This window comes from Jaculus jaculus, chromosome 13, assembly GCF_020740685.1.
Source record: "Jaculus jaculus isolate mJacJac1 chromosome 13, mJacJac1.mat.Y.cur, whole genome shotgun sequence".
Taxonomy (NCBI): domain Eukaryota; kingdom Metazoa; phylum Chordata; class Mammalia; order Rodentia; family Dipodidae; genus Jaculus; species Jaculus jaculus.
This window is the reverse complement of record NC_059114.1, coordinates 58553796-58580292: the sequence shown is the minus strand read 5'-3', so window position 1 is coordinate 58580292 and position 26497 is coordinate 58553796. Positions and strand designations below refer to the sequence as shown.

At 38.1% G+C, this 26497-nt stretch overlaps 1 protein-coding gene across 1 annotated transcript in view; it reads right to left on the bottom strand.

Moving 5' to 3' along the window:
* LOC101609726 overlaps positions 1 to 25116 on the bottom strand; it is a 117334-nt gene extending 92218 nt beyond the window's left edge. Inside the window, exons 1-4 of the mRNA XM_045132149.1 lie at positions 25004 to 25116; positions 20505 to 20596; positions 15681 to 17681; positions 1812 to 2003 (exon numbers count right to left, since the gene is read on the bottom strand). Of these exons, the coding sequence (XP_044988084.1) occupies positions 1812 to 2003; positions 15681 to 17681; positions 20505 to 20596; positions 25004 to 25116 (2398 nt within the window). The remainder of the gene's footprint in view (positions 1 to 1811; positions 2004 to 15680; positions 17682 to 20504; positions 20597 to 25003) is intronic.
* Between the last annotated feature and the right edge of the window lie 1381 nt (positions 25117 to 26497).

Here is a 26497-nt window from a genome sequence, read left to right as displayed (position 1 = left end):
CAGCGGAACTGGGATACTCATGGGCCAGCTAGATTGGCACACATGCAGTAGCAAATCAACAAGTCTCAAAAAGGAGGTGGAGGGAGGAGGCATATGCCCAAAGTTTATGCTTTAATTTCCACACACCCATGCTGTGGCACATGTGTGCCCATATACATGCACACATACTCACAATTAAAAAAATATATTTAGGGCTGGAGGGCTGGCTTAGCAGTTAGGGCATTTGCTTGCAAAGCCAAAGACCCTGGTTCAATTCCCTAGGACCCACATTAGCCAGATGTATAAGGGGACACACACTTCTGGAGTTCACTTGCAGTGGCTGGAGGCCCTGGCATGCCCATTCTCTCTTTCCCTCTTTTTCTGCCAAATAAATAAATAATAAAAAAAAGTTTTAAAAATAAAACTAAATAAAAAATGTTTAACCTGATTTAAACATTGAATGGTTTATACATATATCAAATATTTCACACACACACATCTTTCTTTCTAATCTCTTCTTTAAAACAAATTGTTCCAGGTAATAGAAGATGCTATTACTATATGCCATTAATTTGCTATTGCTATATGTAAAGTTTTCTCTTCTTTTTATATTTATTAAATACTTTTATTTATTCATTTGTGAGAGAGAAAGGGAGTGTGTGTGTGTGTGTGTGTGTGTGTATGTAGGAGTGAGTATGGGTGCACCAGGACCTTTTGCTACTGTTAATGAACTCCAGATACATGCACCATTTTGCGCATCTGGCTTTGGATGGGTACTGGTGAATTGAACCCAGGCTGGAAGGATTTGCAAGAAACACCTTTAACCACTGATCAATCTCCCCAGCCCCCTTTCATATTTATAGTTAAATTACAACAATTGTTTATACCTCAGATTCCTTACTCTTTGATTTTAAAACAAGTAGATACTGATTATTGTATGTAACTGATTAATACTTTGATAATTTTCTTTACACAGGTTTAGAGGTATTAACTGCAGTTGAATTTCTCTACAGCATGAGACAGGGTGTTGAGGATTAAGAAGAAAGCTCAGAAAGAAGAAAGTAGTAATCAATAAACATGGATGTTATAAAATAGGCAGTACTATAAATGGACTTCATAGATGGACACAAGGCAACAAAGGGACCTCTGAAGCACAGTAATGTCTATAAAGGAAACATCAAGCTGCCTGTCTTATCTTTGGCCTCTCTTTTGATGTCAGGAAATTCTGTATGTCTCCACTATAGCTTTTGTATGAGTATATTCTTTGTGGGACCAGCATAAGATCTGTAGCAATTTATATCTAATTTATATGCATAACACAAGATTTCTATTCTTACCTAAAAATAAACAAAATGTTCAAAGACAGGAAACTGGTCAAACACAAGGCCAAAGAAACCATGAATGGCAGTTCAAGATTATTGCAGTGTGGAAAATCCAGTTTGGGATTTACATTTCAGTAATATTTCCTGTATTTTCTTCAAGAAGACTGAAGTACACTAAGCACAAAACTTTTACCAACACAGATTCTTTTTAAGTGGAACACATATTTAATTCAATACACATTCCTATATCTAGCTATTTCAGTATCTACAGAGAAAAGGCACCTTAATAGGCAGTTACATTTTCTAAAGAAGGTCATTTTCCTAGTAGGAGTTCCTTAGTGGATAATAAAGAGTTGACTATTTAAAAAAAAATGTCTTTCATATAAAACCATACATCAACACACTGGCATGTTCAAACAACAGAATCTATGCCCTATAAATAAAAGGAAGGGACACAAGGAAGAAAATGATTGCCTTTACTGTGGTTTAGGAAAACCAGATTCTACTCACTGGAGCCTTCAGTGACGTTGCTTGCAAATGAACTGCCCCCTGCTGAACTGCATCTCTTGCGGTCTTTGAACTGCTGCCTTCGCCGGGCCCACTGGTCCACTGCTTCTTCCTGGGAACCATCGCTAGCTCTTCCAACTCTCAGAGATGAATCCTGAGAAAGCTTTCTGAGGCTGTTGATTTCAAAGTTCTGATCTAGAGTAAAGCAGGAGTAGTACCAAAATGAGACAGCATTTTAAGATAGCATAGAACATGTTCAAAATACAGAATCATAAACTTAGAAGTACAATTTTATTAATTTCCTTCATGTTCCATATACTAGAGTTGAAGAGAGAATTAAAGAAGATAGAGTGAGAGCGAACATGAGCCATGGAGATAAGTGGCAGATTTATATAAGAAAACAGAGCACCAAGAATTGCCTCAAGGGAATACAACTTGTTGGTTATTCCTAGTGTTCCAGCAGTATCAATTTGACTTGTTGTGGAGGGGTAATGTATGAGAACACATGCCACATTCTCATTAAGAAGATATGGTTACCTGAATTAGTTCACTTACAATCTGGGATAATGAAGTTTTTATTGAACTCTAGGACTTGTAGTTAGAATCCTGTTAATAATAAGAACATAAACCTTATGGTACTCCCCTGTTGTATATGTTGGCACAAAATGATGAAAATGGAAAAAATATGTAATTTGATTTTGCTGCTGATTTTATATTTGAATAAGTAACAACATGAAATACTTCAATAGTTCCTAACTGCTGCCTTCTGTCACTATAAGCAGAGATATTAAACTAAAAGAAGAAAGAAAATCACAAATAAAGAATCAAAATACAAGTAAACCTGAAAAATAACTTAACAGGTAAAATAAAAAATATAACCCAAGTAGAAAATAACATAATAACTAGAAGGCAATTTGATAGATTTTAATTGGTTAAGATTCTACTTTTTTATATTATAATTTATTTTGCAAATTATATTTGTTGTTATATTTTGCATATTTAGTTATATGTGTAAAATCAATGAATCAATAAATCAAAATTTGGAGCTTTTGTAACAATTTGTAAAAGAAGAGATAATGTATTGATTTGGTGTTGAATTTGTTTGGCTTTAATCCATCCTTCCATCTCTTTGTTTATATATTTGGTGAAACATAAAGAGGATATTTTCTTTCTTTGAAATGATTTTTTTTACTAGTATTTTTATACTTTATTTGTCAGAATCAATTTGAAAAGTTAGAATAAAATTCTTCTATACTCTTTTCATCTTTTTTATTAGATATGGACATATTTTGTAGGTAAACAACACATGTTGGTGCCATCCTTTCTCCCCTCCCTGCCACTTTTCTGAAGAGGCCTTCTTTGTTGGAGATGCAAGTCAACCCAATGGGGATTGTGGGTCATGCATTATGAGTGGGGGAAAGGCAATGTCTCTGTGCAAAATGTTCCAACTTGTGGATCCAACAATCTTTCTACCCCCTCTTCTGAAAAATTCCCTGAGCCATGATGGAAGCACTGTAAGTCTCTACTTCAGTAATGGGCACTTAGGAGCCTCTGGACCTCTAGTTTGGTAGGTGTTGAATGCCCTAACTATCTTTCTCCATAATCCTTGTGCTGATATCAAATTCACTAAGAAAGCAGCAATCTTGCTCATTTCCCCAGTTTCTCTGTGGTTTCAGCTGTGGCCAGGGTGGAGTGAACTGAGTCACTTATCTCCTCAGTTCCAGCTCCCATCTGAAAAAGAGAAGCAGATTCTCCAACAGAGAATGAAGTCAGCACCAGTTAAATGGGATAAACATTTATTAATTTAGAGAGAACTAAAAGGGTTTAGACCTTCTTATAGTCTAAGGTTAGCGGGAGCTTGACAATAAAAAACAAAATCATTATCTGGATATGATTCTGACTTATTTCCCAGTTCCAGATATGGTTTCTACTGAGTGAAACTGTTACCCAAACCAAGAGCAGTTGATTACCCACCATGGCTGTGTGCCACTATGGCACTTGTGTGAGCATCACATCAGGTTGTTTGCCTCTGAGTCACTTGGACTTTGAGTTGCTTGGACAGATGTTGGCCATTTTCCCCCAGTAGCTCATGTAGTGCCTTTCAGCACTAGATGGACTAATTGTCTGGGAACTGGCTCTCTTATGGATTCCCACCATTTCTCTCCATGGTCAGTGCCAGACAGTGTATGGTGTTTTCAGCAGTAGGGTCTTATCATTGAACTCTGGTGAGTAATCACGTGCTCTGATAGAAGTCTGTCTTGTTTGTTTTGGGAGATCTAGTAGGTATCTCTGATTAACAGCTCATTGTGGATGTAGAAAACATTCTGGTACAGAGAATTACAGGCCAGTGCCAAGGGAAAAATAAAAGAAAAAGCCAGAGAAGAAAGAGAAATAGGAGAAATTCGAGGGTAGGTTTCATCTCATACTCTCCAGGGCCCTTCGATTCAGGTGCTCCCACTCAGGTCCTCTTGAGGGTTCCACCATTTAGCCTGACTTCTACGATATAGGAGTCAATGGTACCAGTTCAATTTGGGTTCAGTTTTGTGTCCCCACACCCATTCCCTTCCCCCAAGCCCCTGTTGTCCAATCCTCAAGATGCTAGTCAGTTATGTCAGAAACTTGGGCTGATCCAGGTTAGGAACTGCAGATTAATGATATCATGTGACAGGTGTATTTCTGTGATTGTGTGACTTCACTTAGAATGATCTGCTCCAAAGCGGGGTGTGGTGGTGCACACCTTTAAACCCAGCACTTGAGAGGCAGAGGTAGAAGGATAGCCAGGAGTTTGGGGCCACCCTGAGATTAAATAGTGAATTCCAGGTCAGCCTAGACTACAATAAAACCCTACCTTGAAAAAAACAAAACAAACAAATAAACAAAAAAAAAAAGAATGATTTGTTCCAAGTTTGACCATTTTTCTACAAATTTCAATGTCCTATTCTTTCTTACTCGTGAGTGGAATTCCATCATGTAGCTATACCACATCTTGGTTATCCGTTCGTCCAGTTATGGGCAACTGGGTTGATTCCAGTTCTTAACTATTATGAATTGAGCAGCTATAAACATAGTCGAGCAAAAATCTCTGAACTGAGATGTGGAGCTTTTAGGGTAAATGCCCAGTAATGGAATAACAGGGTCTGTTGGTAACTCTACATTCATCCTTCTCAGGAGTCTCCATATGGATTTCCACAGTGGTACCACCTTACATTCCCACCAACAGTGAGTAAATGTTCCTGTTTCTTCACAACCTCAGCAACATTTGTTTTCATTTGATTTTTTAATGTTTGCTATCCATACTGGGGTAAGGTGCAATCTCATAATTTTTTAATTTGCATTTCTTAATGGTTAGGGATGTTGAACATTTTCTTTCTTTTTTTTTATTAGTTTTCTATTCAGCAAATACAGGCAGTTTGGTACCATTATTAAGCTCATCCGTGACCTACCCCTCCCAATGGCCCCTCCTTGTTGATGTATATGGGTTGTGCATTGTGGAGTTAGCCCACAGTTATTGGTATGATAAATGTCTCTGCATATCATGACCCAACATGTGACTCTGACATTCTTTCTGCCCCCTCTTCCACAAAATTTCCCTGAGCCATGTTGGGTTCATTTTTGGTCTGCTTCAGTGATGAGGTTTTTTTTTTTTATTTTTATTTTTTTTGAGGTAGGGTCTCACTCTAGCTCAGGCTGACCTGGAATTCACTATGGAGTCTCAGGGTGGCCTCAAACTCATGGCGATCCTTCTAACTATGCCTCCCAAGTACTGGATTAAAGGAGTGTGCCACCATGCCCTGGACGAACATTTTCTTAAGTGTGTGTTAACCATTTATATTTCTTCCTCTGAGAACTCCCTATTTAGTTCTCTACCCCACTTTTGGAGTGGGTTGTTTGATTTTTTTTTTTATTGTTTAGTTTTTTGAGTTCTATATAGATTCTAGATATTAGGTTTCTGTCAATGGTATAGCTGGCAAAGATTTTCTCCCATTCAGTGGGTAATCTATTGGCTCTGCTTATGGTATGTTTGTATGTTGAAAAGCTTTTTAGCTTCATGAGATCCCATTGGTTGAGTGCTTGCTTAATTTCCTTGGCTACTGGAGTTTTGTTCAGGAAATCTTTTCCCAGACCTATATCATGGAAAGTGGCTTCTATTTTTTTCTTCCAGTAATTGGAGAGTTTTAGGTCTTATATTGAGGTTTCTAACTCATTTGGACTTGATTTTGTGTATGGTGAAATAAGTGGGTCTAATTTCATTTTTTTTACATATAGTCATCCAATTTGTCCAACATCATTTGTTGAAGACAGTATCTTTTTGTCCAATCTAAATTATTGGCATCTTTATCAAAGACTAAGCAGCTGTAGTCACTTGACCTAAGGTCTGGGTCTTCAATTCTGTTACATTGGTCTATGTTTCTGTTTTTATTCCAGTACCATGCTGTTTTGTCGCTATGGCTCTGTAATATAGCTTTATATCAGCTATGGTGATAACACCACAGGTGTTTCTTTTGCTGAAGATATGTTTGGATATCTGAGGCCTTCTACCATTCCATATGTATTTTGAGATCGAGGCTGGAGAGATCATTTTTCAATCTCTGCAAATAATGATGCCAGTATTTTTATTGCATTTTGTTAAATCTGTATGTTGCTTTTGGTAGAATTGCCACTTTCACAATATTAATTCTACCTATCTAGGAGCATGGGAGGTTTTCCATCTTCTCATGTTCTCCTCTATTTCTTTCTTGGGTGTTTTTATGTTTTCATTATGTAGTTCTTTCACATCATTTGTTAGTGTTTTTCCAAGGTATTTAATTTTTTGTTGCTATTGAAAATGGGAAAACCTCACTGATTTCTTTCTTTGTATATTTCTTCTTTGCATATAGAAAAGCTACTGATTTTTGTGTATTGATTTTGTATTCAGCCACTTTGCTAAAGGAATTTATCACCTTTAGAGGTTTTGAGATGGAGACTTTCAGGTCACTTATGTATAGGATCATGTCATCTGCAAATAGAGCTAACTTGACATCTTCCTTTCCAATTTGAATCCCTTTTATTTTTTCTCCTGTCTTATTGCTTGGAGTAGTACTTCTAGTACTGTGTTGACGAGCAGTGGTGAGAGAGGGGGAACCCCTGCCTTGTTCCCAATCTCAGTGGGAAATCCTTTAATTTTTCCCCATTAAGTATTACTTGGGCTTTAGAAGCTTTATAGGTCACCTTTATTGTGTTGAGATATAAACCCTTCATGTCTATTCTTTCCAGTGTTTTGAACATAAAGTGGTATTGTATTTTGTCAAAGACCTCTGCATCAAGTGAGATGATCCTATGTTTGGCATAGATATATTTATGATTGTGATGTGCTCATGTTGGATCATTCCCTTGATGAGTAAGAAGTGGCCTTTTTTGTCCTTTTTGATTACTTTTGGTTTGTAGTCTATTTTATCTGATATTAATATAGCAACACCTGCTTGTTTTTATTTCCATTTGCTTGGAATATCATTTTCTAACCTTTCACCCTGAGGAGGTGTCTATCTTTAGTGGTGAGGTCCGTTTCTAGAAGACAGCAGATAGAAGGGTTCATCTTGATAATCTGCGTCTTTTGATGGTTGAATTAAGAACAATAATATTTAATAAGTTAAGACCATAAATAGTTAAGGTTATTACTGTGAGGTTTGAATTAATCCCTGCCATGATGAGGTGTTTTATAGGTTTTGGTCCTTTCATGTGTTATGCACTGTTTTGAGCCTGAGTTATTGTCAGTATTGAGATTTTCTTCTTGTTGGCTTTTGAGATTGGTTGTTACTGTTTTGTGTGGAGTATTCTATCAAGTATTCTCTGTAGGTTTGGCTTTGTGTGCATATAATTATAGATTTGATTTTTTTCATCGGAAGTTTTTCTTTCACCATCTATTCTGAGGGATGCATTTGCTAGGTAAAGTAGTTTGGGTTGGAAGCCATAGTTTTTCAGTCTTTGAAGTGTTCCATTCCAGACCCTTCTGGCTTTTAGGGTTTCCATTGAGAAATATGATATAATTCTGATGAGATTGCCTTTGTATGTTGTGAATTACTTCTCTCTTGATGCTTTTAGCGCTCTCTCTCTCTCTCTCTCTTTTGTTGTTAATTTTAAGTATGATGTTTCATGGAAATTTTCTTTTTTTGGTCCTGTCTGTTTGGTATTCCATAGGCTTCTTGTATCTGGATGGGTCTCTCTTTTGCAATATTCAGAAAATTTTCTTCAATAATTTTGTTGAGTATGTTCTGTATACCTCTGGTCTGGATTTCTTCTCCTTCTGGTATACTCATGATCTGGAGGTTTGGTCATTCTAGGGTTTCCCACAGTACTTTTATTCTGTTCACTTGGTTTTTTTAAACTTACCAAAGTTTTTGGCCTCCTGACCAATTTCTTCTGTCTATCATCCAGGTCAAAGGTTCTGTCTTCCACATGAGTAAGTCTGTTGGTGAGTGGTTCTAGAGAGGTTTTTATAATTTCTATTTTATTTTTGTTTCTGCTTTTTTGTTCATATCGTGTCCATCTCTTTTTCTTTTTTTTTTATTTTTTTATTTTTCGAGGTAGGGTCTCACTCTAGCCCAGGCTGACCTGGAATTCACTATGGAGTCTCAGGGTGGCCTCGAACTCATGGCGCTCCTCCTACCTCTGCCTCCCGAGTGCTGGGATTAAAGGCGTGCGCCACCATGCCCGGCTCATGTCCATCTCTTTTATGAGGTACAATTTCAATGTTAGTTCTAATTTTCTTGATGATTTCTGCAGTTTATTCTTGCATTTGATAAAGTCTTGATTAAGCTTAATCAAACAGTTGTTGAGGTCTTCCATTTCTTGACTTTAGTTTATTAATATCTCTTTGGAGGGTTTTAACATTTTCTTCAGTCAGGTTAAGCCTACTGTCAAAAGCTGAATGCTCTAGGAGATGATTCTGTTCACTTTCCTTGATATGATTATTGGTTATTTGATAATTTGCTTCAAGTTCAGCAACATTTTTTTAAATCAGGGTCTCATTGGTTGTTGTGTTTTCATTTTGGGAATGAATTTCTGCTGATTTCTCTATGATTTCATTGGAGGCTTCCATAGTAGGACTAGGCATCCTTGGTGGAGATCTCTCAGTTTTCTAACTTTCATTGGCTTTTTTGCATTGTTGTCTACCCATTTTAGGAAGACTATTTTATTGAGGAGGAAGCAGTTTTTGTATTTTGGCCCATGCACACTGTGACACAGGTGAACAATAATGTTGATACCTACTGACCATTCAGGATTCCAGAGCAAAAGGCCTGATTCCACAGCTCACACAGGGGCCAGGCCTCCCCAAGCAAGGCACAATGGACCCTACCTGGACCATAGGACTGGGAGGAGCAAGGGAAAAGTGATCTGGCCTAGTTCATGCTGCGCCCTGCAGGACACAGACCAGCGTAGGCAACCCAGATTGGGGAGGTAGGAGAAGACCAGATGTCCATGCAAGGAACTCAGAGCCAGGGAGGTAGGAGTCCAGAAATGGGTCTGGCCTACTCACTTTAGATGGCTGTGTCCTCCCACACACTGTTGGTACAAGGAACTCCAACCTGGGAGGTAGGAAGATTCTACATTTTTATACTATACAAAAGGTAAGCAATGAGGATTTAAAACTCTTATTATCTATTATTTTTATTTTACTCCTAGAAGCACATGAGATTTCATAATTTGGTATTTTTAAAAAAATATAATTTACCAATATCAAGATTGCATTCAGAACTATGTATATAACAAATGGGATGTATCTTGAGCAAAGATTTTGTAAAACATTCTAAATTCACTTGTTAGGGTTGCACTGGTAGAGAGACAGAAGAATCACTATCCAGCTCCTCTAATTTTCTCTAACTATTGTTGACATTACTCTCCTGAGAAACAAAAGAATGGTAACAAGACAGCATGTTTCCTACAATATTTAGTGCTTACTTTCTTCATTAAACTTTCCACTATTTTAGTTATTGAGGCTATAGAAATGAACAAAATAACTTTGGCCCTATGGAATGTTATAGACTGGTAGAACTTTACATATAAATGAACTCTGGCTATTTTGTAAAGGTTGTTTTAGCTGCACCATTTGTTGAGATTGGAAGTAGAAGTTGGCTCTGAAAGCATAAATAAAAAGGACAATTTTCTAATGTCAAATATTTTATGTATAATAGTAATACTTTTGAGAAATTCTTGGGCAATAAAGCAGTCCTACAAGTCTACAACACTGCATGTAATATAAATATGCCCATGTGGTATGATGTGAAAAGTTTCCCACTAGAAATTTTTCATATACACAAATTAGGAGAAAGTATATGTTTTGAAATATAAGCTGACAACTACTGAAAGATCTACCAATTACTATGCACCATTCATATTCTCTTGCTTTGTATTGAAAGAATCTCAGAGTTCCCAAGAATATTGAGGAGATCTGGTCCAATCATCCAGTATGTACTTAAAACACTTCTACAAATTTTATACAAAGTCATCATTCAAAGTTTCATATTTCCCAGACTCAAAGTTACTACCTGTAATCCTGGTATACTTCAACTTGATAGGAAGCTTTTGCAGCATGAATTTACTCTACATCCAAATAATTTTTATTCATATGTGGGCCTCTCCTTCATTCCATGAATACTCAGCCCATGTTACTTAGTCTTTCTATGAGTTCAGAGGCAATGCACTGGGGCTGGAATCCAGACACTCCAGTATCTGGAGGAACTCTTGAAATATACATTTTTGCTTTAGAGGGACAAAGTGTTTATTTATGAAACACAAGCAGTTTACCAATGCTATGGTTTGAATGTTGTGTCTTCCAAAATTCATAGATTCACTGCAGTCTGTTAAGAAGTTAGAAATTTAGGAAGCGATTATGACCTGTGGGCTTTGTCCTCACGAATGGGTAAGTGCTTTGTAAAAGGGATGTACTGTGACCAAGTGTTCCTAATTTCAAAGTGCTGGGCTAAGTCAAAAGTGGCAGCTCTTTGTGCTTTGAAGCCTAAGATGATCTGCCAGGGGAACAATGTGAAATACAGGTCAAAACTTCAGAATGTGACCCTGCAGGTTCCAGTGGGAGGACTAGTCACCCTTCTTCAGTGTCTCTAGGATTCTGCTCATTGCAGCCTGTGTTCTACTTTGATCCTTGTAGCTGTTTTTACATGTGGCCATTTCTCCATATAAGTTTATAAGGTTCAGTTTTCTCCAGATCCAGTAAAAAAGACCTATCATTTATGGGAGTGGGGGAGGATTGCCTAGAAGCCTTCTGCCATACAAGGGCACAGCAAGAACACAGCATACTAAGAAGGTATACCCAATACCAAATATTGTTTTTATTAAAATTATTAAATATATTTTGATTCATATCTTGATTCTAAATTTCTCAGCCTCCAGAACTGTACTAAATACATATTTATTTTTTTATTAAAATGATCCAGTCATTAATATTTTGTTATTTAGTAGTATGCCTGAACTGAGGCACCATGAAAGGGTATGAAAATGTCAAGTTATCCCCTTAAAAACCAGGGGGAGCTCCAGGAAGAGAGGAAAACCAGTACAATGCACGTGTCGGGGAGACCTGCTGGAGGGTAGAACAGTGTAGGCAGTGCCATGAGAACCAGGGCACTGGGCTTGTGCAGCCAATGTAATGTAAACATGTGCATGGGAACTTTCCAACTGCACCATAAGTCAGCTTATCTCAATAGTTGTCCTTTTCTAGAAGAAAAGGGTGGTTTTGGATAAAATCATAATAAATGAAGTAACTCAGACTCAGAAAGACCAAAACTGCACGTTCTCTCGGTATTTGGCTTAGTGTGTAAGATCTATAAGTATGTCTATATGGGGGGTTATGAGAATTAAGGCAGAACCATAACAAAAAGTGAGCGCAAAGAGATGAGCAGGAAGAGAGAGAGGGAAAGGCAAAAAGATATATTGTGATACAGGGAGAGAGGAGTTTGAGAGGAGAGCAAGATGGGGAATAGGAGGAAAGATGGGAATAAGAGTTATATGGAAAAATGTCAGAATGAGTGATATTTAAATCTCTCTATGCCAATAATTTTTTTTAAAAAAACAGAGTAGATCTTCCTTGCTCAGATCTGTAGTTTCTTATACCTTTCTGTCTTGGCATGTGCTCTTGGAATTACTTCTTTCTTTATAGAAGAGAAATAAAATACAACATAAAAGTTTATGTCAAATTACATATAAATGACTAATTATGAATATGTTTTGTCATATAAAATATCACTAGATTCTTAGTTCCTTCCATTTTCCTATAGTGACCTAGTTTTGGTTTCCTCATTAAGTTTTTAAAAATATTTTGTTTTTATTTATTTATTTGAGGGGGGAAAGAGGGGAAGAGAGAGAGAATGGGTGCACCAGGGCTTCCAGCCACTGCAAATGAACTCCACACACATGTGCCACCTTGTGCATCTGGCTTATGTGGGTACTGGGGAATTGAACGAAGGTCCTTTGGCTTTGCAGACAAGCACCTTAACTGCTAAGCCATCTCTCCAGCCCCCCCCCATTAATTTTTTTAATAATGTGGAATTTCTTGTTTTATATATAATATTATATATTATAATATATATAGTAATATATATATTCTGCTTATTTTCAGCTAAAGAAATTCATATTCATGTAAAGAATACACAGTTCTATCTGGTAGATTAAGAATCTAGGATTTTACCTTTAAAGATTCAGATTCTGTTCCTTTATGTGACACTGGCTTTCACCTGCTGCTACATCTCTACACCCGTCTTTTTTTTTTTTTTGGTCTTGTTCAGAATCCACACTGTTTAAGTTGTACCATGTCTTCTAAATTTTGGAATCTGAAGATTCATATATACAGCATCCAAATCTTCATTTATATTGAAAAGTCTGAGGTCCTACACCCTCATTCCCTAAAGGCACACTTTCTAGTTTACCAACACTCCATAATTTCCTATATGTAGCCTACATTACTCATTATATTGTTCACTTGGCCCCTGTAGACAGTCTGAATTTTGACATGTGCCCTCTAATCTAGTCAATTTACAAATTTATAAATTTGTTGGAAGGCATTACCCCTCAGGAATGCCTCCCTCTCTTCCTCCCTTGTTCCCTCCCTCCCCCCTCTTTTCTTTTTCTCTCTCCTTCCTTCCTTCTTTCTTTCTTTCTTTCTTTCTTTCTTTCTTTCTTTCCTTCCTTCCTTCCTTCCTTCCTTCCTTCCTTCCTTCTTTCCTTTCTCCCACCCTCCTTCCCTCCCTACTTCTTTACTTTCTCCCTCTCTTTCTTTCTTTCTTTCTTTCTTTCTTTCTTTCTTTCTTTCTTTCTTTCTTTCTTTCTTTCTTTCTTTCTTCCTGAGGATTGAATCAGGACCTTGTTCATACAAAGCAAGAACTCTACCACAGAACCACACCCCAAGCTTTATGTCAGAATTTAGTAATCAGACATACATAGAATTTGAAAAGGACACCTTGAAAACTGCAGACATTAGTTTGTGCCTACACAGGTTTATGATTTGTGTGCCAAAGTTTTTCCAAGCTATCCATACCCTGAGACTTTGCACAGTTCTGGTCTGACCATAATGTTGAATAAAGTATAAAAACGCTCATAGCTGATAGTCAAGTCTATGCAAACATTTATGGATTTACACATATATAATATATATTTCTGCAAAAGTTTTAATTGATGAGCTGTTTTGCACAGGTATACACTTGTGTATGTGAACAAGGAAACCTGATGTGCTTCAAACACAGCAGAAAAGCCCTATGTCTCCATGAAGCCTACATCCTAGTGGGACAAGAGCGCATATCAGCGGTAATTCAATAGAACATTTTTGAAGGCAAAAAAAAAAAAAAATGTGTATGAGAGTGAAGCATGGAAAAAAGACCGGGCTCGTTTAGGCTGGAACAAGGGCAGCCGACTACATTTTTACTTTGTTGTTCTGAGAAGGCCTTAATGTGTGTGCTGTGTTGTGTGAGCAAAGGAAATGTAAGGAGATCAGATGACATGACAGTAACCCATGAATGCATTATAGACTGGTCCAAGTAGATTAGCTCATGAGCATGGCCTAAGGCAGATTCATGAATGGAAGGTCCTGGAAGCTTAAGTAGATCATATGTAGAAGGAAAAGATTAAAGATAAAAGCTGTAAAGTATTGAGGAGGGGAGCTGTAATAGTTGTAATAGAGATTTAATGAACTGTAGTAACATAGAAAGCCAGTAGTTGGAATTGTTTATCAAGTGGGGCAATTTCAAAGTTTAATAAAAATATGTCAGCTTGGGTTAGTTTTTCACTTGAATTATTTATTGTATCAAAGAAATGTTATGTGGAAGAGTGTTGTGTTGGGACAGGGAAGAACACACCCTCAGAGTCAGGAAAGCTACTCTAAGAGGAATGAGTATTCATCCAGGTGAGCATGGATGTCCTCTGAGAGGCATGAGTGTTCTTGTTACAGGCTCCCATACTGTTCTAAAGAACTACTACTGAAGCAATTCTTGGGATTTATGTTAGTGGTCTTGGCATCTGGAGCTATACTGGCACTAGGAAGCATTTCCTGGGATACATGATCTTTGCTTTGGGGTGTTCATATCAGGCCGAGCACTATGTAGTCTTTGTAATATTTTATAGGGTATTAATTTTTTATAAAGCCAGCTTCACATTTTATGCTAACATTTATATAATAGATTATGTTTCTTATATTACTGCTCCTAAATTTTTAAAGGAACTTTTGATCAATTGGTTGTGCTCAAGCTTATAAACATTTTCATTAATTTTTTTTTTTTTTTTTTTTTTTTAGGGAGAATAAGAACAAAGGAAAGATAGCATCATGAGTGAGTCTCATCATCCTGAATCATATTTCTGAGCATGTTGGGAATGATGTGAGCAGTTTGGATGGCAGTTTTCACTCAGTTAAGATGTATTTTAATTTTCAATATGAAATAATGCTGATACTGAATATAAACAATTCTGAGTCATTTAGAAAATATGAGCCTTTTTTGAAATTAACAAAATGTTCTCCTGCTCCCAAATTGAAACCAGATCGAGTGTTAGGTACTTAGTGAAGAGCTATCATCTCAGCTCCTCTTTAGGGCCTGGAGAACTCCTGAGTTCCAGCCTGGATCAGGCAGGACCGGCCAATACACAAGGGAAGTCAGAGGGCGGCTGCTGGTCAGAGGCCCAGTGATGGCTCAGGCAGGATTAGCTGTGGCAGTTTCTGTTTATTGTCTCCTGCTTTAATTGCTATTCCACATTGCCTCCTGAGCCATGTACACCATGCTTGTGCAATGCCATAGTGAGACTTGAAAACACATTTTGTCACAAACCTGTTATTTCATTTCTTTTAAACATGCTTACCTTGCAAGATGGAAATAAATGGCAGATTCTCAAGAGGTTAACATTTCCTACAAAATTGATTTAGCAATACATCAACCCTTTAAAAAGAAATTGATTACTTAAATTTATATTATACTGCAGCCTTTGCGATTTTTGCAATGCACTATTTATGGGTAGAATGGGTGATAATGCAAAGAAGCTGACATATGCATGTTCATTTTCACCTAACTAAAATGCTCAAGGCCATCATGCCAGTAAAGAAAAAGAAATTCAGGTGGAGAGGTGGCTCAGGGGTTAAAGACACTTGCTTGCAAAGCCTGCCAGCATGCAAAGCCAAATGCACAAAGTGGCACACATGTCTGGAGTTCATGTCCAGTGATCAGAGGCCTTGGTGCACCTATTGTCTGTGTTTATCTCCCTCAAATATATAAATCACACACACATATATGTATGCATATGTATGTAAGTATATATATTCCCGACACAAAAATATGGCACTCCAAGATTTTCCAAGTTTCACCTGTGTAAAAATAATGCAAGTTAAAGGTTCTGTGTAGCCCACGGTACCTTTCGAAGCCTTCTGCATCTGAGGTGACAGCAACACATCTTCAGGGGGATGGGTCGTTTCCTTTGAGTCACTCTGGCCCTCATCTTCACAGTGTACTCTTGTTGACGCAGTCTTTTGGCACTGGGCTGGCTCCTGTTGAAAAGCAGCTAGTCTTGTTTCACAGTGGTTATGATGCAGGTCTGCATCATTGGTTTGAGTTCTCTCAATAAGCAATAATGTTTCCGCTGCACATCCTGCACAGCCGGACTCGGAGGCATGCAGTGGGAAGTCTGTTCCGAAACAGACTTCATTGTGATTCCCACCAGTTAGGGCTTCCCCATCTCTGTGGCATTTTTGCTTTACCACTGGAATTACCTGGCATTTTCCATCCTCAACCTTTTCCAGAGGTGGAGGCAACTCTTCAGGGTTTCTCACTCCCATGGCACAATGGGAATCAACTGTGTCTCCTCCTTTATCGTTTTCAGTAATAACTCTTTGCTGAAACTCATCGGGTATTGAGGCCATGAATGGCACGTTTGTTCTGTTGAAAACTGCTATCTCTGCATGGGTCTCCCAGTCCTCTGTTTGGTCCCACTCCGTGGAGCTATGGTTAATGCTGTGGAGTGGATTGCTGCAGGGTGCAAGCCCAAGAGCTGGACTCTGCATGCTATTCCTTTCCAGGAGTGGCTGTGAGTTTGCACAAGAGTCACTGTGTAAAACAACCTTGTCAATGTCTCTATCAGTTGTGTGCACCGTCTCCTGGTCTAACTCAAACTTTGTACAGTGATTAAAGGACAATGCATTTGCAGGAGTCTCCACAGGCTCTAAATGTGTGGTGGCCCAGTGGGATGGACTAAGGGAGGGAGATGACCTCAGAGCACTTTGGCTGGCAGGAACAGATCGAATATTTGCATTGTCACCGTCTTCTGCAGGCCGAGGATTTCGGCCTTGGTCTTGGATATTGGCTGCCTTTTCTCTGGTGAGCTGTGGGTTTGGAGAAAACAAAGAACACATGACACAGTCTGAACCATCTTGCAAAGGAACGGTGCCTGTCATAGAATTATCTGAAGCTGAGGGTGGTATGTTGGGACTAATTTTCTTGGAGATAGCTGTGCCCAGATTCTCCCGGTGGGCATCCACAGGAGAAGAATCATGCAAAATGTCTGAAGTCTGGTACTTGTTTTCACTCCAGCACCTTCTAGTTCTGATGTGGGACTGTGAAGGAGATCCTATGGGTTCTTCGATGGCATGACTGGAGGAAAGACCTCTATGTTTGATTACTTTCCCCCTTCTTTTAGGATGAATTATGTTAATGCTTATGTTCTGTTTCTCACTTGCATATTCAACTCTAATTCCTTTTCCTACAATATGGACATTCAGGGAGGGATTCTCGGTTCTAGTAGTTTCTCCTGTGCTGGTAGATGACATCTTGTGCTTGGGATCTTCTGCCAATATATTATTGTATTTAGGGAAGTAGCTCCTCGATGTGGCACTTCTCCTAATCTGCTGGATAGAAAACTGCTGGTGACATGTCGGACATCTCTTTTTGGTAGCGACTTGTGCTCCTGTTTTGCAGAAAATGCTTTTCCTCGTGTCTACTTGTATAGTGAAAGCCCCAAATTTGACTTCTGCAAGAAACTTTCCTCTTGTTGCTTTAAAGTCCTCTCCTGTGCTTGGGAAACCCTGCATTGTAATGTTTCCTGCTAATGCTTTTTCATAGTCATTAAACATGACCACTGGTAAGCCTTTCTCTGGCTGCTGAGTGACAGCTGAAGGAGGGTCATTACTTTTTGCCTTCTGGTGTATTTTTCTGTCAGATGGAGGCTGTTTCTCATCTTCAGAGAGAGAAGAGGAATTCTGCTTTCTATTTATAGACACAGATGTCTGCTCATCTCCATTTCCCTCAGATTTCCCTGAAGCCCCAGCCTGATGAAACACAGCCTCTGAAGCGGCTCCCTCGACTTCCTTTTCAAGATCTTTCATAATTTTTTGGCATACTTGACCAGATGGCTGAGAGGCACCTAAAGAGGAATGGAAAAATAAAAGATTCTGTCCATTTATAGAGCAGATGTTCTAGATCATAGGATAAAACAAAATGCAAATAATTTGTGAGTATTTTAGGTAAGAGTCTTTATTTACTTCTAGTATCAAGGTCTTTTCCATAAAATTTTATTCTGAATAAGTGTCTTTTTTTAAAATTAAGTCTCTTAAAGTGCAGAATACCACCTTGTAGTTTTAGAAGAAAAACTTTAATTAAGCTTTATTCAAAAAATACAACTTCTATAAGTGGGTGTGATGCAAATTTCAAGAGAAATGTATACTAGCAAATTTTAGATGTGACTTCTTGATTAAAAAGCAAATTGCCACAATCAGGTATTTGAACACAACATTATTCTCTAGGCTATATTGAATTCTATGACATTTTACATAGTACCACCATTAAAGATGCTATTAAAGAGGATGTCTGAAAAGTCAGTATGGTTTATAGATAGTTGTTCAAATAGTTCACACAAGTATACTTTGCCCTTAGCTTTTTATAGGATATCTTCACAAGCTCAAATGCCTGTGTCATCCAGTCAAGAAACATTATCAAGTAAAGCAGGCTCAGTTCACATTCACTACTCCTCAGCTTTAGCCAATCATTGTTAAGGGAGAGGGAATCCTATATTTTCCACAAAAGAGCTAGATTCTGAATTCATTACACATTGAAATCATCAAATTACCAGGGAATAATTCAAATTATTAAAAGCTCTTTATAAGTGGATGTCAGTGCTTGGCTGCAATGATCATGACTTAGCAAATGTGCTCTTCTGATTTGTAATATATATAACTATTTTCATACCATTAATAATTAAGGCTGAAGTGTGAGAAATTTGTGAGTATGAGCATGTGGCACTAGCTGTTGTATAAAACACAGTGGACAAAAGATAAAGATCTTGGGCTGGAGAGATGGCTTAGCGGTTAAGCGCTTGCCTGTGAAGCCTAAGGACCCCGGTTCGAGGCTCGGTTCCCCAGGTCCCACGTTAGCCAGATGCACAAGGGGGCGCACGCGTCTGGAGTTCGTTTGCAGAGGCTGGAAGCCCTGGCGCGCCCATTCTCTCTCTCTCCCTCTATCTGTCTTTCTCTCTGTGTCTGTCACTCTCAAATAAATAATTAAAAATTAAAAAAAAAAAGATAAAGATCTTATATTCCATTTTTTTTGAGGTATGCCCAGCAAATTGGCCTTTTTTATGATAGAGAGAGGGAGAGAAAGAGAGAGAGAATTGGCACATGAGGGAACTTCAGCCACTGCAATCAGAATCCAGACATGTGTGTCCCCTTGTGTACATGTGCAATCACATGCACTTGCATCACTGTGCATCTGGCTTGTGTACGACCTAGAGATTTGAACATGAGTCCTAAGGCTTCACAGGCAAGCACCCTAGCTGCTAAGCCATCTCTCCAGCCCCTTCTACTCCATTTTAAACAACCTATGAAGGAGATGGTTTGTTACAGAAAACAAAATAAGAATGGACATCAATAATCATGTCATTGAAATCAATAAAGCAAGTGTTCTAAAGGAGAATTTTAATAAGCTAATGAAGCTAAAAACTTGCAATAATTTTTTAATAAATTTATTTTGCATTTTATGGATTTAAACATGATTTATACATATATGTCACATAGGATATTTAAATTATGCAATTACCTAGACATCTCAAACTAGTGACTAGAATCACTTTAGTAGAAAAAGGAACAAAGCACGTGGAATCCTTCGAGAGTAGCAACTCTCATTGCCTTTCTTTTCACCCTGAAGAAAAGACTTCCCTTTTGACAGGCCCTTAAGCAGTTTCCTCTGGGCCTGGTTACAATCTGAGAGCTGCAATGTAAGAAGAGGCAGGAGAAATATCTCTATATAGGCCATTTTCAATGTAGCCTAAACATGATAAACATTTATAGATTGATGTTCTGCTTTCCCGTAATAGGGATTATCATTTTTTTCTTAAAAATCACACTTTGGGACTGGAGAGATAGCTTAGAGGTTAAGACGCTTGCTCACAAAGCCAAAGGACTCAGGTTTGATTCCCCAGTACCCACATAAATCTAGATGTGCAAGGTAGAGTATGCCTCCAGAGTTTGTTTGCAATGGCCAGAGCCCCTGGTGCATCCATTCTCTGTCTATCTTTGCCTCTGACTCTCTCTCTTTCTCTGTGTCTCAAATAAATAAATAAAATATTTTTTTAAAACCATTTTGACTTGAGTGATTGGTCAGTGGTTAAAGAGCTTTCCTGAAAAGCCTAAGGAACTGAGTTTGATTTTCCAATGCTTGTGTAAAGCCAGATGCATAAGGTGGTGCATGTATCTGGAGTTCATTTGCAGTGGCTAGAGACTGAGGTGTCTATTCTCTCTCAAATAAATAAATGAATAAATAAATAAAATATTTTAAATAGTAATGCCTTCATGCCAAGAACAATTTAGTTTATGGCACTTCCAATTGGATGACTTTACATTTTACAGTATCTTTTAATCAATTACACTTCAATGTCTAGAACCAAGACAATGGAATTTTAGAACATTTTATGCCAGTATATTGCTAACAGATTGTAAAAATGGACAGTGGCTTAGTAGCCTATGTATAAATGAGTATTTTATTTGAACATTTTTTATTCACTATATTATTAATAATTAATGCAAAAGTATAGAGATAATAATGGTAGTCTAACCCCCAAATCATTATATAATATTTGTTTATATTTATCTTCCTATTTTATGTGAAAATGAAAAATTCTTGTGAAAATGAACAAAGTACATAGTGTGTTAGCATATCATTGTACATACTTCCAAAACCATGAAATGGGACTTACATCTTGCAGTAGTCAGCATTTTCCATTTCTTATAGGCTTTTCTTCTTTTCCTTCTCATTTTGGGGAGCTGTGGATCTTTGGTTTTCACTACCCTTTGAAAACACCAAATTTGTAATTATTTTTCAGTCAAAATTGTGGTTTAATCAAATCACTAGCTAATTCACATGCCAACTTGGTACCATGGTATCTCTAGAGTCTCCATGGTAGTCTTCTCTGACTATCACTTATTTTCCTAATTAGTCTTGGCTTTTCCCTTTTAATTTTGTCTTAGCAATTTACTGCAATGTTATTTATCTTGTAAAAATTCAAACACACACACATATAGATTTGAAGACAGAATACAAGTTTCAAAATTATGTTGTTTAAGTGATTTTTTTAAGTTCTGTTTTTCTTGGGCTTTCTTTGCTTTGTGAGATATGCGTGTACATGAGCCTGTGTACATGCATGTGAGGGTCAGAGGATATCAGGTGTCTTTCCTCAGGCAAACTGTCTTTCTATGTTTGAGACAGTGTCTCTCATTGGTTTGGAGAACATGAAATAGGCTAGACTAACTGTGAGCTCCATAAAGCCTCCTGTTTCTGCCTCCCCAGTGCTGGGATTCCAGGCGCAGGATACTTATAAAATTTTACATGAGTTCTGCAAGTCCTCACTGCTTGTGAGACATGGACTTTATTGCCTGAGCTATCTCTCCAGCCCCTTAGGTTACATTTTTCTTATCCTAATAGAAATGTCTAACTTTTTGTGTGGTTTAACAAATTTAATGACATTAGTTTGCAACCTTGTTAAATTAAGGGTACAAAGATGTTTTTACTTTTGTTATGCTATCATCCTACACACAATATTTACATATTGTAACTAAGTACAGAAATTGGCAGTTAAAAGGTCTTTATGGACATAAGATTGTTTACTTTTTTAAAGAAATAACAGTTACATTCCCTGCTTATAATGTCTTAAGTAAGAGGAAGTGTTGTTGGAGGTATTTAGGTGAAGGCATTCCTCTCACTGCTCTACATGTAGACAGCGGTCTATGCTTTAAGCTGCGCTTGATTTCAATTGCTATTCTCCATTAAAAAGATTAAGCTTTCTGTAGAGACCCAAAGGAAGTAGCTTTCCACAGGAAGAGGTTGAATTTGAGCATGATTTTGCTGTGGTTCTCGGCACCTCAACTGAGATGCTTGACTTGTTTCTCTGATGAGTAATCCAAATTAAATGGAGCTGGTTTATGGCCACTTCTGGCAACAATTTACTTAAATTCTTTTAAACTCATTTTATTTTTTTATCCTCCACAAATCCCCTTGCCATAATATTGGATTTCAAATCATCCATTTTTCCATAAAGTATCAGAGACTCATGATTTCCGGAAACTTTTCTTCCTTAGGCCATATTTTTTTTTTTTTTTTTTTTTTTTTCTGTAGGACAGTTGATGTTCATTTGGCACTTTTCAACTCTCCTTTCCGCTTTCTTGCCGAACAAGCACAAAGTAGTCATTATAAATGATGTGGGAGGTTATCATACCTTTCTTCTTAGAAAGTCAGTGTGGTATTTGATTGGTTGAGGAGTACAAATGCATACTTTAATATCTTCAATTGGTTATTCTTGCCTTATGTATATATAGGTTTTCCAATTTAAAAAAAATGCTTCAAAAGTAACCGCATGTATTGTAAATTATTCCTGATTCCTTATAGTGTGTGCCTGTATCCAGTGAGGATCACTGAGGATGGTGACCAAGACCCGGGTCTGCCATCTGGCTCAAGCTGCAGACTCAGCAGATTCTGTCACCCCTGTGAGGCAGTTTCCTTCACCTGAGGTAGAAATGGTAATAAATATGCCTCAAGGAGTTTTCTGAAAGAAACACAACTGAAAATGTTATAAATCATTCTGGGCAAACAATGTGTTTGTTTCTTTTTTTAAAGCTATACACACATTTACTGAACTACACCCAGAATTATCACTGTGCAGTGACTGGCTTTGGGAGCATGGCCAAACATTGGAGCTGCAGGTAAGGCTTAAAAAGCTACAAATAATTTTTGAGCTATACTATCTAGAAGAAGTTTGCAAGGTTATCTCATCACTAGCACTCACTTTAAAAATTATTATTTATTTATTTGACAAAGAGAAAGAGGAAGAGAGAGAGAGAGAGAGAGAGAGAGAGAGAGAGAGAGAGAGAGAGAGGTGTGTGTGTGTGTGGGGGAGAATGGGCATGCTAGGGCCTCCAGCCACTTCAAACAAACTCCAGACACATGCACCATGTCCATCTGTCGAATGTGGATCCTGGGAAATCGAACCTTGGTCCTCTGGCTTTGCAGGCAAATGCCTTAACAGCTACACCATCCTTCCAGCCCTATAACGCTCATTTTATAGGTTGAAAATTGAGACCCAGGTTGACAAACTGGACAGACCTCAGACTGTTTCAAACTAAAACACACACTCATGGTTTAGATACTTTGGTATCACTTCTGGTCACAATAAGGAAATTTTACAGTTTGCATTTTAACTAAGAAAGAACACAACCTTGTTAGAAATCAATTAATATACTACTCAATACTTACCCTAGTATATTCTAAAATGCCTGACACATGGTAGACCTAATAAGTGTGCATGAATTACTGAATTTAGAGGGTAGTGCCAACCTACATATAATTATGCTTTTTAATGTGTATTTATTTATTTTGTAAGCAGAGAGAATTGTCATACCAGGGCCTCTTGCCACTGTAAATGAACTCCAGATACATGTGTCACTTTGCATCTGGATTTATGTGGGTACTGTAGAATCCAAGCCATCAGGCTTAACAAGCAAGCATCTTCAACTGCTGACCCATGTTCCTGGCCCTCTAATAATGCTTTTAATATAGTGCTCACTTGTGCTTCTAGAAATACTATTTTCTTTTATTATCTACTTAATTTGTTAACAGTAAGGTTCTAGTTTTAAATCACTTTGATGAATTTTTTTCTCTACTAGTTATCTCTCTTGTTTTATATTTCCATAGAGACATCAATTCAGTTAATGACATTGCCTAGAATCATTGGTTCAAATGTGTCCACGAGCATCTTGTGAGAACACTAACAGTTCTTTAAATTTTAAATATTTTAGAGAGAGAGAGAATCAGATAGAGAGGGGGAGGAAGGGAGGAAGAGAGAGAGAGAGAGAGAGAGAGAGAGAGAGAGAGAGAGAGAGAAAGAGAGAGAGAGAGAAAGAGAGAGAGAGAAGACATCAGGGCTTCCAGCTGCTGCAAACAAACTCCGGTTGCATACAACACCCTGTGCATCTGGCTTATGTGAGAAATCAAACCTGGATCCTTTGGCTTCACAGGCATGTGCCTTACCCACTAAGCAATCTCTCTAGCTTTATTTGTTTTACTCTAATGGTAGCATTTCATCCCTCTTTATTGGTGTAACACAATACATAGTAACCACATTGTCTAAACTGACCTTCAGTAACATGACAGGTGGGAGAAGTTGTTCCTTAGCACCCCTTACTCCTGTTTACATACTTTCTTTGGTCCCATGTAAACCTCTATTTATAAGATTCTAATCATTTAAAGTTCTCTCTAGCATCTCTTTTCTTTGCAAAAGGCCTGCCAAACTTATCATAGAGTGTTTCGATACTAAAGAATGTTTACATCATTAAAGAATTTGTCGTGAGGATGAACTTTAACAACAAATGGTGGGAATGAACTATAAGAATGAAATAGAGGAATACACTATGGGAAAGAACTATGATAATATTTCTTATGGACCTTACAAACAACTTCTCTGAAAATATTGCTATGGAATACTTTTTCTCCTAAATTCCTGTCTTGTAACTTGTCCTGAATTTAACCTTACAACAATGTAATCCACCTGTTAGAAGCAATGTGGCAATGTAAATATTTCTTGAACATGTTTCCATAATTATTCTGTCCTTTGCCCCAATATCAATTTCTGTTGTGAGCTTTGTTTCTCCTCCTACTGTTCCATGCCTCTACTCACATTAATAGCAACACAACTTAAATGACTTGTCTATGTTTTCTGACTTAACACTCTTCTCAAGTCTTTTTCTCAAATTCACTTTAATAGCCTGTCATCCACACCAACTCCACTGAGGAATCTTCTTCAAGTCACAACTGACACCTAGACTGTAAGGCTCAGTCACTTCCTTCTAATCACATATCTATGTGCTGAGCAGACTGAGACAAAACAAGTCAACCACACCCCACTCCCTTTGTATCCATTCTTTTCTTTCCATTCCATGAAGCCACACTTGCCCTTACTTTTTGTCTTCTGTCAGACAATGTCATTGACAACCCCTTGCTCAGTCTTTAATCTTTGAAATTTTCAGCTTTCTTTATATTTCTTCATCAATTCTCAGATTTAAAGCCATCCTTAAAGTGGTTCTAAAATTCATCATTTCTCGACCAAAACTCATAAGTTCATAAGTTCAGAAGTCCAGGAATAACATCCAAGTATTAAATGGATATGTCCTTCTGGATGTTTAAATGAATGTCACACTTGTGTCCCACCTGAGCTCATTCCTGATGAATTTTGCTTTACCCAGTTCTTGTCTCTTTAAATCTTTCCAGTCTTGGTCATCATCAGTACCACCGTCCACCTGATTTAGCCAGGGGGATGCCATATTTCACTCTTCTCTTTTACTTTCCTCATATAACACATCAGCAAGTTTGACCTACACTATTTATAAATGATTTCAGATTATCATATAAGTTAATACCAATATTAAAATGTGTTTTCTCATTTTTTTCCAATAAAGGAAAAGATCAATGATGTAATGATTGACTGAAGCCTTTGGGTAATCTCTACTAGCCCACTCCTAATGAGGATTACATTGTACCTCCCAAACCTGGCAAATTTATCTTTGTTGCCCTATGCAAGTAGAATGTAAGCCTGAAGTGATATGTAGGCATTAGAAAAATGGCAGTTTTTGTCTGTGCTCTTCTTGTATACTTCTGATGTTTTTAAACTTACAGATTGAAGAATATTATATAAAATTATATGCTATTCAAGAACCAAGGATGGCAGCCAGGCATAGTGGTGCCCATCTTTAATCCCAGCACTCATAGTGAGACTACATTGTGAATTCCAGGTCAGCCTGGCCTAGAGTGAAACTCTACCTCAGGGGGGAAAAAAGAATAGGGCTGGAGAGATTGCTTAGTGGTTACTGCATTTGCCCACAAAGCCAAAGGACACGGGTTCGATGACACAGGTTTGATTCCCTAGAACTTGCTTAAGCCAGATGCACAAAGTGGCACATGTGTCTGGAGTTTGTTTATAGTGGCTGAAGGCCCTGGTGTGCCAATTATCTCTCTCTCTCTCTCTCTCTCTCTCTCTCTCTCTTTTATTTTCACTCTGAAATAAATAAATAAAAAGACAAAAAAACAAGGATGAGGTTAGAAGACATGTTTGGAAAAGACTTCCAGTCAAGATGGTGTCCTCCTAACCACACCTCAGTTCTGGGGGCTCCATTGGAAGTAGGTTTTAGCAGGCTTGCAGTGGGCAGGCACAGAGGGTCACAATTTGGAATCTGCTAATCCCCACACTTTTAGGTAGCCCACTAGATCCTTGGGTTCCCCCCACACACACACCCCAGCTGTGCCCTTGACCAGGTTCTCTGCTGTGCTACCTGAAGGCTCCTTGGACTGGGGCCTTGCATGCCATCCCTTCTCCCCTGAGCCAATCACCCATTCCATCCCCTCCCTCATGCTGATCACTCAGGCTATCCCCTCCCTCCAAAGCCTATTGACCATACTATCCCCTCCCGCCCCAGCTCCTGTCTATTAGCCAACAACATCCCTTGTCTTGCATCCTTGGTGGGCTGACCTGCAGGCTGCCTTCCCCTGCTCACAGACCTTCTACACCCTGTGTTGTCTACAGGCACCCTTGAGTACGTCCCTTAGCCAGTGCCCCTCTCTCTCCCATAACAGTCAACTCCCTGTTCTAGCCTGGTCTAGGGAACCCAGCAACTCCCACCATCCCTTGAATGAACTGCCTCACTCCCA